Source organism: Ascaphus truei, chromosome 1 (assembly GCF_040206685.1).
Source record: "Ascaphus truei isolate aAscTru1 chromosome 1, aAscTru1.hap1, whole genome shotgun sequence".
In the NCBI taxonomy this organism is placed as follows: domain Eukaryota; kingdom Metazoa; phylum Chordata; class Amphibia; order Anura; family Ascaphidae; genus Ascaphus; species Ascaphus truei.
Window position 1 is genome coordinate 54,868,076 of NC_134483.1, and position 12,782 is coordinate 54,880,857.

The 12,782-nt window shown below is 41.2% G+C and overlaps 1 protein-coding gene across 2 annotated transcripts in view; it reads left to right on the forward strand.

Annotated features, from left to right (window-relative positions):
- EGFLAM (EGF like, fibronectin type III and laminin G domains) overlaps nucleotides 1–12,782 on the forward strand; it is a 145,476-nt gene that overhangs the window by 125,956 nt on the left and 6,738 nt on the right. Inside the window, exons 19-23 of one of the 2 annotated variants that reach the window (XM_075588480.1) lie at nucleotides 2,859–2,882; nucleotides 4,731–4,809; nucleotides 9,851–9,994; nucleotides 11,086–11,169; nucleotides 12,583–12,686. In XM_075588480.1, coding sequence (XP_075444595.1) covers nucleotides 2,859–2,882; nucleotides 4,731–4,809; nucleotides 9,851–9,994; nucleotides 11,086–11,169; nucleotides 12,583–12,686 — 435 coding nt within the window. The remainder of the gene's footprint in view (nucleotides 1–2,858; nucleotides 2,883–4,730; nucleotides 4,810–9,850; nucleotides 9,995–11,085; nucleotides 11,170–12,582; nucleotides 12,687–12,782) is intronic. The other variant, XM_075588486.1, reaches the window with a different exon arrangement.

Here is a 12,782-nt window from a genome sequence, read left to right on the forward strand (position 1 = left end):
AAAGCAAATTCCCAATAACAATATCAAAACTCCTACATGTTTCATTGAGTTCCCTGAAGAAGTTGAGTAATTCAACGAAACGCGTAGGAGTTTTGATATAGTTATTTGTAATTTGCAGCGCAACTCAGTGACGTCAGAGTATCGTCTGGTAGCGCCGTGGGCAGCTGATATACATCATGTGGATTCGTTTAAACATCTGAGCGGTAACATGTACCCAAAACATGCCCTGCCTAACTAATTGATTTTTTCTGTACATGCATATTATACCACTTTACATTGTTTTATTATAATTATACATTTTTACACTATGAGAGGTCGTGCGCTGTCTTCTTTTCTTCACATGTTATCTTTATGGTGTTGAGCCATCAACTTTGACGAGCAGCAGACCTTATCTTATAAGGTTTTAATGACCAAAGAACCAAAGGTTTTAATGACACATTTTTTTTTTATTTATTTCTGGGTGCACTATTCATGGTTCATTTTTTGTGTGTGTTTTGTATCGGTTAACCATTTACTATTGTATTTATACACTAGTCACTTAATAATTTTACAATTTGTGCACAGTTATATTTCCTTTTTTCTAGTAGAAACTAAAGTCTGGGTCCCGTTGGTAGTAGAGGGGTATCAAGGGAGACTGTTTGCTTGTAAATATATCAGATGTTCTCTCTATGATCATTTGTAGAAAAAAGAAAGTGGACATAGTACAATAATGTTGTTATAAACATTAATAATAAGATTTTAATCTTTATAACAATGTTATTGTACTACGTCCACACATCTGATATGTGCCTAACATAATGGCGGCTTTAAAATGCCCCACGTCACGCGGCCAATAGGAAGCTGTGACATTGTCCAGTGCCGTGTCCTATTGCCCTTGCGTGACCGTATCTCTGGAAGCGGGGAGTCCACGGAGCTGAAATTAATACCGTTCAGGTCCGGAGACCCCTACTTCAATCCTGTAATAAAATAAATAAAGTAAATGAAACCTGCATTGTTTAAGATTACGGCATTTCCCCACTAGATGGTGCTGTTCCATCAGGATATTTCAGAAAATCAGGTTTATTTAATCATTATAGTGTTTGAAGACACGTCCTTCATGTAGGAATACTACATTGTTTTCCTCTCGTCCATTGTTAAAGTCATCTGGACAGCGGGTGTCACTAGGTAGAAAGTACTTCATATCACTGATGCACCGGGACTATCTCTGCCAACCTATCAAATATACAAGGATCTTTCAGAGGAATGAAGGTTTCCTTGCCCTCTGAAATAGTGACAGTGCAAACTGTAGAGTGAGGCACCTGCAACATGATTCAGTCCTATGGAACAGAGGTCCCCAACTCCCGTCCTCGAGGACCGCTAACAGTGCCGGATTTAAGGATAGCCTCTCATTAGCACAGGTGGCCCAATCATTGTGACTGAACCACCTGTGCTCTAGCAGGGGTATCCATAAAACCTGCACTGTTAGTGGTCCTTGAGGACGGGAGTTGGGGACCTCTGCTATGGAACACGGACGCTCGACTCCAGTCCTCAAACCCTCCCAACAGGTCAGGTTTTCAGGATATCCCTGCTTCAGCACAGGTGGCTCACTCATTATTTGTTAACCCTCATTCTGATGCTTTCATTAAATAGTTATCCCTTTCAATGCCAATTTTCTACCTGTTTGGATAAAGGCATTTTTTTGCGCTTTTCCATGAAAATATTTAAACAATGGTTTGTATGTTAATTTTTAGGATGTCTTCTAGAAATCCATTTATCAATATCATTATTTTTTTTTTGGACAGTCTGCACTTTCGGTTAGTATTGGTCTCATGAGGCATACACAATATGTAGAGGAGGCGCTCATGTGAATATCCAAAATTGGAGCTCCTTGTATCACAAGTTCCAATATGGATTTGTATCTGAAGTCACCCCTTGTACTAGAAGAGGCAGTGCACTATGTATGCAACTTTGTCCAGCATTGTATCTTCAGACACTGGTCATATTACAGGTGTTATATACTCGGTATGAGGGCTAGATGAATTATGATGGAACAGGCGTTTAGCACACTTTTATTAGCAAATTTACTAACCCCATCTTATGATCTTGGAGAATTGGGTACCGCCGTGTGCAGCTGCAGTCTGAGGGTGATTCAGGCAATTTTAACCTCACCACTCACGTTTCCAACCAGAACAATGGGGTACATGAATGAAGGGCAGCAGAGCAGGCTGCATTGAATTTAAATTATAAAGATTATTATTATTGTATTACAGACTTGAAGCAGAGAGTCTCTGTAGCTGAACTGTGTTCTTTTCAGCTCTGGGGACCTCCTGCTTCCGGAGTTGCGTACATATGTAGGGGGTGCTGGTATCCCTGTAAGGTTTGTGTGTCCCAGTTAAGCTGGCCAATAGGAATCCGCAACGGATGACATCACAGTTTCCCATTGGCCCGCATGACGTGGGACATTTAAACGTCGCCATTATGTTAGGCACACAGGTTCTCTGAGTCAGAGATATCGGCACCGCTACGTACTGTAGTTAGCAGGAGATCCCTGGAGCTGAAATGAATATAATTCTGCTCCGGAGACCCCCTGCTTCAATCCTGTAATTGAAATAATAATAATATATTTTTTAATGGAATGAAGCCAGACCCGAAAACACTACAAAGTGTTCTAAAACAGTGAATGGGTTAAAACTGCATTCCCCAGTTCTCTGAAAATTGTAGTACAACTCCATTCTAGTATTCAATTGTCTTTTTTTTTTTTCCAAATCATTGATTATGGTGTTTTATATACGTCAATCATCTTGTACTTGACTTGATACATATCCAAAATAACATTTCATATTCTGAATGCCAATGTTTTGCTTTTTTGCTGACTGCAGAATGTGGGAATTACTGCATAAATAGTAAGTATTGTGAATGACTGATGGGAAGGCTTTATACCTCTCCCCTCCTTTACTATGCACTGTAGTAGACAAAACGGAAGCTTTAGATTGTGAAAGACGGCATACTGTATGTGGTCTTTTTAATTCCATAATAGAACAATGTCTTATTTTTGAAGGCACAGTTACACTGATCAAATCAACAGACAAACCTGCTGTTAAATTATGGATGCAAATATTACATTAATAATAAACCTCTTCAATAATAGAGGTACTAATTTAACATAATATATATGTTCATGCCATATATCTATCCTACACATAATGGGCCCTACAGCACTTTAATACGCTGTCATATAGGATACACTGTTACACTCTGACTCTGAGTTATTATTTTATTTAATATACAGTAGGATTAGATATTTCGTTTAATTATTTATAGAATGCCTCTTAACTTGGTCTTTGGCATATTTATTTTCTAACTAGTTCTGAATGTCATTATAAAATGAAGAAAGCTTTATCAGAGTAACGTGGCTAAGACTGCACCATTACACCATGCACACATCTCTACTTTGATTCAGAACACATTCAGCTATACATAAATCATAGTTTTAAGATATTTCCGCCTTTATTAGTTGATCCGGCTTATGTAGTTGTTGAATAGTGGATCAGATAAAATGTAGATTAGTTCCATACCATGTTTTTTGAGTAAATTCAGTACATCAATGATTGCCAATTCTTGGAGCCAGGAAGGAATTCATTTTTCCCCTTATGAGATATCATGTCACTGGGGTTTTTTTGTTTGCCTTTCTCTGGATCAATATTTTGTAAGTAAGGATAAAGGATAAAGTATCTGTCATCTAAATTTAGCATCGGTTGAACTTGATGGATGCTTGTCTTTTTTCAACTATCTGCTATGTAACTATGTAACGTGGAAAATTGGAAGTGTAATTTAGAGTTGAGTACATTTGATCTTTTGAAATAAACGACACTGGTTCTAGAAGGGACTTCCCCGTTACATGAAAACAAAGGGCAAAGGTGTGGCATGTGTAAGGAGTTACACTAGGGTGATTGATGTCTTTTTTTAACCAAAATGTTACACCCATCGTATGCTTAAAATTAGTTTGTAATCAGGATGAGCTAAAGCTTGGAAGAGGTTTTTATTGCCTCTGGCTACTCTCCTTTGCACAGGCAAGACACTCGTCCCCTCCCCTTATTTTTATTGGCTCTCTGATAAAGACAGGGCGGGATAAGGGTAAACTTGATTGGAAACAAGTCCCCCATTCTGAGACCTCTAAGAAATGTGAAAATGTAAGTAATTTCCAATGATGAAAGCCAAATATTTTTTTTTAAGGAAGCAAATTAAATTGTAACATTCTTCACAAAAGTTTTTCTTTGTGTGGAAGGGCACCTCAAATGTTTAACACATCTGACTGTAATGATGACAGAATTATGGCTACAATATGATTATCACCATTGAGACAACATAGGCAGTATGGCGGTGACACCGTGTGGTAACCACACTCCAATGTTACATTCCCGGAAAAGTGATTTCCTAAGTGCTTCTGAAATACCAGAGGTTTTATAAAAAAAAAATGTTTAAAAAAAAAAAAAAATCTTACATCTTGACTAACTTATTGTATTTCAGCCATTATTCTGCCAGAGCTCGAGTAGTTTTATTTGGTTTAGCGGCAAAGTATGCCTTAAAGGTTAAAACAGCTTGATGTTAATCTAAATATATACTGCTGGGATCTTTTTGTATCTACAACACACCTTGAAAATGAGACTTGTGCCTTTATCTGCAGCGTGTAGTTCCACAGATCCAACATGCCGGAATGTGAACTGTTCCTTACCATCTGCTCTTGTTTTCAGTCATCCCTGAAGCTATTGAAATCCCACAGTTTATTGGTCGCAGTTACCTTACATATGATAGCAAAGAAATTCTCAAAAGGTAAGTAGTTCCCATTTTCTACACGTACAGTTAGGTCCGGAAATAATTGGTCACTGACACAATTTTCATAATTTTGGCTCTGTTCGCCACCACAATGGATTTGAAATGAAACAACCGAGATGCAATAGAAGTGCAGACTTTCAGCTTTAATTCAAGGGGTTGAACAAAAATATCGTATGAAATATTTAGGAATTGCAACCATTTTCATACACAGTCCCCTTATTTCAGGGGCTCAAATGTAATTGGACAAATTAACACAATCATAAATAAAATGTTCATTTTTAATACTTTGTCAAGAATCCTTTGCAGGCAATGACTGCTTGAAGTCTGGAACGCATGGACATCACCAAACGCTTGGTTTCCTCCTTTGTGATGCTTTGCCAGGCCTTTACTGCAGCTGTCTTCAGTTGTTGTTTGTTTGTGGGTCTTTCTGCCTTAAGTTTTGTCCTCAGCAAGTGAAATGCATGCTCGATCGGGTTGAGATCAGGTGAATCAGCAGAATATTCCACTTCTTTGCCTTAAAAAACTCCTGGGTTGCTTTCGCAGTATGTTTTGGGTCATTGTCTATCTGTAAAGTGAAGCGCCGTCCAATCAACTTCGCAGAAGTTGGCTGAATCTGAGCAGACAATATATCCCTATACACTTCAGAATTCATCCGGCTGCTTCTGTCTTCTGTCACAACATCAATAAACACTAGTGACCCAGTGCCATTGTAAGCCATGCATGTCCATGCCATCACACTGCCTCCACTGTGTTTTACAGATGATGTGGTATGCTTCGGATCATGAGCCGTTCCAAGTCTTCTCCGTACTTTTTTCCCCCCATAATTCTGGTACAGGTTGATCTTAGTTTCATCTGTCCAATGAATGCTGTTCCAGAACTGGGCTGGCTTTTTTAGATATTGTTTGGCAAAGTCTAATTTGACCTTTCTATTCTTGAGGGGAGGGGCAGGGACTTGGAGCACAGCAAAAAAAAAACAGGCTGGCGGCAGTGGCAGCGTGCAAAAACTTTATTACGGCAACATTGCCATCATAAAAACAGGACAGGTTCTCTGACGCGTTTCGTCTAAGAGACTTTTTCAAAGAGTGCTATACTGCAGCCAGGGATGTTCCCTAAATACCCACAAACACCCACGTGATCAATTAGAAATCCCCGCCCCTGGCCGGTAGAATACAGGCCACTAGATAATTATGTAAATTTGGAGGGAGCTGCCCATCAAATCTAATGCAGGGGAATTTTAACCATATACAGCTAAACCCCGTTATAACGCGGGTCTCGGGGTCCACCCCGAGACCACCGCGTTACTAACGGGGTCGCGAGAAAAAAAAATGGCCGCCGCGCTTTAGCGCATATTCATCCCGCGGGACAGGAGATGGGAGCGGGCATGTCCCTCCGCTCCCCGCTTCCCCCTGTCACCGCGGGACAGGCCGCGGGGCAGGAGATGGGAGCGGGGATGTCCCTCCTGTCCCCGCTTCCCCCTGTCACCGTGTGACAGGCCGCGGGGCAGGAGATGGGAGCGGGGATGTCCCTCCTGTCCCCGCTTCCCCCTGTCACCGTGTGACAGGCCGCGGGGCAGGAGATGGGAGCGGGGATGTCCCTCCTGTCCCCGCTTCCCCCTGTCACCGCGGGACAGGCCGCGGGGCAGGAGATGGGAGCGGAGATGTCCCTCCTGTCCCCGCTTCCCCCTGTCACCGTGTGACAGGCCGCGGGGCAGGAGATGGGAGCGGGGATGTCCCTCCTGTCCCCGCTTCCCCCTGTCACCGCGGGACAGGCCGCGAGGCAGGAGATGGGAGCGGGGATGTCCCTCAGGTCGCCGCTTACCTCAGATCCCGCTGCCTGCACGGAGGTGGTAGCGGGGGGTTTCTTCTCCCCACCGCTGTCCCTGGCGCTCCCGCTGCCTGCGCGGGAGGAGGGGGGGGAGCGGGTGGTGGTGCTGGTCGCGGCCTTTCCTCTGCTCCGACCCCACCCCCCGTCTGTGTAGAGTGAGAGAGTGTGTGTGTGTATGTATATATGGGAGAGAAAGTGTGTGTGTGTATATGGGTGTGTGTATGTGGGTGTGAGTGTGTGTAAGTGTCTGAGTGTGTGTGTAAGTGTGTGTAAGTGTGTGTAAGTGTGTGTAAGTGTGTGTGAGTGTGTGTGAGTGTCTAAGTGTGTGTAAGTGTGTGTGAGTGTCTGTGAGTGTGTAAGTGTGTGTAAGTGTGTGTGAGTGTCTGAGTGTGTGTAAGTGTGTGTAAGTGTGTGTAAGTGTGTGTAAGTGTCTGTGAGTGTCTGTGAGTGTCTGTAAGTGTGTGTGAGTGTGTGTGCAGTGTGAGCAATGAGGAGTGTGTGTGCAGTGTGTCAGTGTGTGCAGTGTGAGCAATGAGCAGTGTGTGTGCAGTGTGCAGGGTGTGTGCAGTGTGTCAGTGTGTGCAGTGTGAGCAATGAGGAGTGTGTGTGCAGTGTACAGTGTGTGTGCAGTGTGTCAGTGTGTGCAGTGTGAGCAATGAGCAGTGTCTGTGCAGTGTGTCAGTGTGTGCAGTGTGAGCAATGAGCAGTGTGTGTGCAGTGTGCAGTGTGTCCAATGAGCAGTGTGTGTGCAGTGTGTCAGTGTGTGCAGTGTGAGCAATGAGCAGTGTGTGTGCAGTGTGCAGTGTGTGTGCAGTGTGTCCAATGAGCAGTGTGTGTGCAGTGTGCAGTGTGTGTGCAGTGTGTCCAATGAGCAGTGTGTGTGCAGTGTGTCAGTGTGTGCAGTGTGAGCAATGAGCAGTGTGTGTGCAGTGTGTCAGTGTGTGCAGTGTGAGCAATGAGCAGTGTGTGTGCAGTGTGCAGTGTGTCCAATGAGCAGTGTGTGTGCAGTGTGTCAGTGTGTGCAGTGTGAGCAATGAGCAGTGTGTGTGCAGTGTGCAATGTGTGTGCAGTGTGTCCAATGAGCAGTGTGTGTGCAGTGTGCAGTGTGTGTGCAGTGTGTCCAATGAGCAGTGTGTGTGCAGTGTGTCAGTGTGTGCAGTGTGAGCAATGAGCAGTGTGTGTGCAGTGTGCAGTGTGTGTGCAGTGTGTCCAATGAGCAGTGTGTGTGCAGTGTGCAGTGTGTGTGCAGTGTGTCCAATGAGCAGTGTGTGTGCAGTGTGCAGTGTGTGTGCAGTGTGTCAGTGTGTGCAGTGTGAGCAATGAGCAGTGTGTGTGCAGTGTGCAGTGTGTGTGCAGTGTGTCAGTGTGAGCAATGAGCAGTGTGTATGCAGTGTGCAGTGTGTGTGCAGTGTGGCAGTGTGAGCAATGAGCAGTGTGTGTGCAGTGTGTGCAGTGTGCAAAAAAAAAAATTTGTTTTAAAAATTTTTTTTTTTTTTTTTTTTTTTTTTTTAAACGGGAGCCACGGGAAAACCGCGTTATAACCGAATCGCGGTATAACGAGGCGCGTTATAACGGGGTTTAGCTGTAGTTCCTGGATACATAATAAGAAACTAATACTGCATGGGTAGCAGGTCTATCCTCTGGCTGCCAAAGCAAACTGATATGTGGAGAACATAACAAGACAGAACATTTAATCTTACATAAAATATGCATATTAATATACATTAATAGGTGATGCATCATCTGATAATATTATGCATATTAGAATGACCATTTAGCTTGCAAGAGATTATCCTAGAGAGCTAGATGTACTTAATTCACCTATTGTGCATATAGTTAAAAACATGTTTAAGACATGTAACAAATCTAAACGTCTAGTAAAATAAGAGCAGCACCTTAGGGGTTAACTCCCTTAACTACCTTTCTATTCTTGAGGCTTATAAATGGTTTGCACCTTGTGGTGAACCCTCTGTATTTGCTCTCGTGAAGTCTTCTCTTTATGGTAGACTTGATAATGATATGCCTACCTCCTGGAGAGTGTTCGTCACATGGCTGGATGTTGTAAAGGGGTTTTTCTTTACCATGGAAAGGATTCTACGATCATCCACCACTGTTGTCTTACGTGGACGCCCAGGCCCAGGCCTTTTTTTGTGTTGCAGAGCTCACCAGTGCGTTCTTTTTTTCTCAGTATGTACCAAACTGTTGATTTGGCCACTCCTAATGTTCCTGCTATCTCTCTGATGGGTTTTCTTTTTTTTCAGCCTAAGGATGCCCTGTTTCACTTGCATTGAGAGCTCCTTTGACTGCATGTTGTGGGTTCACAGCAACAGCTTCCAAATGCGAATGCCACACCTGGAATCAACTCCAGACCTTTTACCTGCGTAATTGATGATGAAATAACGAAGGAATAGCCCACACCTGTCCATGAAACAGCTTTTGAGTCCATTGTCCAATTACTTTTGGTCCCTTGAAAAAGAGGGGGCTACATATTAAAGAGATGTAATTCCTAAACCCTTTCTCCAATTTGGATGTGAATACCCTCAAATTAAAGCTGATAGACTGCACTTTAAGCCCATATTCATTATTTTCCCGGAGCTTGAATTTATTTTGGTACACAGCCGAAATAACAAAACTTGTATCAGTGTCCAATTATTTCCGGACTTAACTGTACGATCCTGTTTGATATACTGTAGGATGTTTTAGTTCAGCATCCATAGCTAGAAGTTTAGTTTCATAGCTTTGCTCAGGGATTCAGAATACATGCAGTACTATCATCTTTTTTTCTAAAAACACAACCCCTCCATTGTAATTATTATTATTATTAATTTGCTGGGAGGACTTTTGTACTGTGAGTTTCTATCTAAAGGATAAATGGGCAGAATTGACTAAATGTTACTATTTGACATGAAATATCACCGGATTGTTCAATACATTATTGTATAACATTTAAAACAAAAATACGAATGGAAACTGCAGAAGAATGTTCCAATTCTTTCTATAGAAGAGCAACAGTGGAAAATAACAGAATGAATACCCAATTGTTTAATCAGTGCATTTAATTGTATAGTATACTTTTATAGTGCAGGAGACCCCCTTATTCCGAACACTGTGTTATTTTTCATTCTGAATATTTCAGGGCTCATACAATTGATGCAGCAAGAATAGTGTGCAATATGTACAATACATGATTTGTGCCATTCTTTTCCTTAACCAGAGTTTCTGGATCTCGATCAAACATATTTATGAGGTTTAAGACCACAGTGAAGGAGGGTCTGCTCATGTGGAGAGGAGACAGTCCTATGAAGGCAAACAGTGACTTTATTTCTTTGGGTCTCCAGGAAGGGACTTTAGTTTTCAGGTAATCTATTGGTAATTAATTTCCCAGTGTACACAAAAGGAAAAAATATTTGCAGAAGTCACACATTCTATTGCTAAATATGGATGCAAAGTATTTAGAAATCTTTATCTTGAGTGCTGAGGCTTTTCAACACAGCAGCAGTAATAAAAGAGGGAAGCACATGGCAATTCCGTAGTCATTTTAGGCTAAAATCAATGCTTTCATGATCACAAATCAAGAATAGACACATCACGTCATCAGGTACAATGTGATTGAGCCTTTTTGAAAAACATTTTTACCCTCAAAGGATTAAAGTAGTTTCCTATAGGATGGGGGGGGGGGGGGGAATTGGGGGGCAACCTGAGCTACTTGATGAATGTAGAATGCATTAAAATGAAGATAAATCGCCTCCCCCAAAAGATAAAAGAATTGCAAAGTCCAGTACAGTGCTACAGAGCCTATATTTTATTTATTAAAATGTTTTACCAGGAAGTAATACATTGAGAGTTACCTCTCGTTTTCACGTATGACCTGGGCACAGAGTTATAACAATACATGGTTACATTAAAAGAACAGAGGTTATGTAGTCAATTCACAGACATTTCATGAACAGATAGATGTGGAAAATTGGGTACAGGGGATAAAGGGGCTACTGAGTTTTTTCTCTGGTCCCACTTGTGATGTTTTGCTCCACTGATGCCACGATCAAAATACATTTTTACTTTTAATTTTTTCTGTTGCGAGCCCGTTCATTGCAGCAGTGTACTGCTTATTTCTTTCCACGGATTCTCGTCTTCCCCCAAAAGATATACTGTTCGTTATTTTATTTATTTGCATGTGAACACGTTGCTTTTTATGTGTACAAAGACCTGAATGTATATATATATATATAAAAAAGTGTCTAGTAAAATAAACACAAACTAATTCCCCCCCAAAAACGTCTGCTTTATGGGAAGTTTAAAGATTGACCTTCGAAGTGTTTGAGGTTCAACTGTCGATTTTTGCACAATAATTTTTCTGACTGTTATTAGTATATATTTAGCGGATTTCCTGTGTGTGTGTGTGTGTGTGTATATATATATATGTCTTCTTTTTTTCTTATCTTTCTGTAGCTATAATTTGGGCAGTGGCGTGGTCTCCATACCAGTGAATGGGTCTTTTAATGATGGAAGATGGCACAGAGTCAAGGCTGTACGGTAAGTACATCTCACATTGACAACCAGCATAATATACCTGGGAAAGGGCTCGACTTCGCTTGAAACGTTGTGTGACTTCACCATGCTGTCCATCTAATAATACACAAGGAAAGAGTAAGACAATCTTTTCGGTTTTGCTCGTTATTGTCATGCTGACGCATTGATTATGCTTGGTGTTGCCATCCTAATTCTGCTTGTGTGATTGTTGGCTGTGTGTTGGACCACACACCCTGGGCTTAACACCCTGTTTGTAATATTTACAGCATCATACCATGTAGCAGTTTAGATGTTTCATGCTCTGACATGCAAGTCACAAAAAGCAGAGAGAATTACATTCTTCCACTAGTATGACCTGTAGATTCCATAGTCCCCAAACCTTGGCCGAAAACTGCTACTCCAGTCAATGCAGAATATTGACTTGGCCGTACTCTATTTCGTGTGTTCTCCAATCTTGTCATTTCTGTCCCATGCAATGAACACTCCATGGAACCAATTAGATTGCCTTATATCCAATGCCTTCATTGTTATTTTTTACTCTCTACTTTACTTAGATTTCATCCAATTGTTTTCCTATCCCATCAAGTAATATATTTAAGTTGCTCATAACTCTATAGTTACAAATACACAATCTTAGCAAGCTCAAAACCCCAGTCCCACAGTATTCAATGTTTTCTCTATTTAATTGTGCATGACATAAGTAGTGCCTAAGGGGTTAAAATGTAGAAGCACTATATGTGCTGTGTGAGGCCTATAGTGCGGTTAAAACTGGTTAAAAATCAGAAGTGCCCTAAGAAAGTGAATTTTTTACTGCTCATAACTGGAACTTCCCCTTTCATTGTTAGTCCTGTTCATATTGGAGCACATACAAAAAATGGTGCTCTTTTTGGGACTCCTGGCTCCTTTATATTACAGAAGAGATTATCACTGCGTATTTGTACCGTACTACAGCTTTAATTAAACCTAGTATAGTTATCATCCTGGTTATTCCCTGTTTTGCTACAGAAACTAAAGGATCAAATAGATCTGATTTTTATATCATACAGTATGCGTGCGTGTGCGTGCGTGTGCGTGCATGTAACAGATGAGCACATTTGTGCATTTGAAGTCCAAACTTCATCGAACTTTGGAATTAATTTTCAACTCTGAGCTAAATACGAGCCAAACTCCAAGAAATACTCATCCTCGGATCCGTGCTTTGTTTGTTCAAAATGAAAGCAAAATCTAACTTTGATTAGAAGAAAAAAAAAACCTTGAATACAACTACTGTATAATTCAAAGACAAATATTAAAATAATTTTTTTTTAATTCAAACCAAAAACACAAAAAAAGTATTTATAGACAAGACACCAGTTGCAGTTATTTTTCTCATGCAATTCCGCCAGACTAAACATTTTATTTAAAATGATTTTTCAGTGATGGTCAGTCTGGAAAGATGACAGCGGATGATTATGGTGCTAAGACTGGTAAATCACCTGGTTTGATGCGTCAGCTAAATATCAATGGAGACGTTTATGTTGGTAAGTGTGTTCCCGCTTCCAGAACACCGACTAATACTGGTTGGTCTTGGTATGTTATGAAATGTTCTGCATGTTTCAACAGCTCGTCTTTGAATT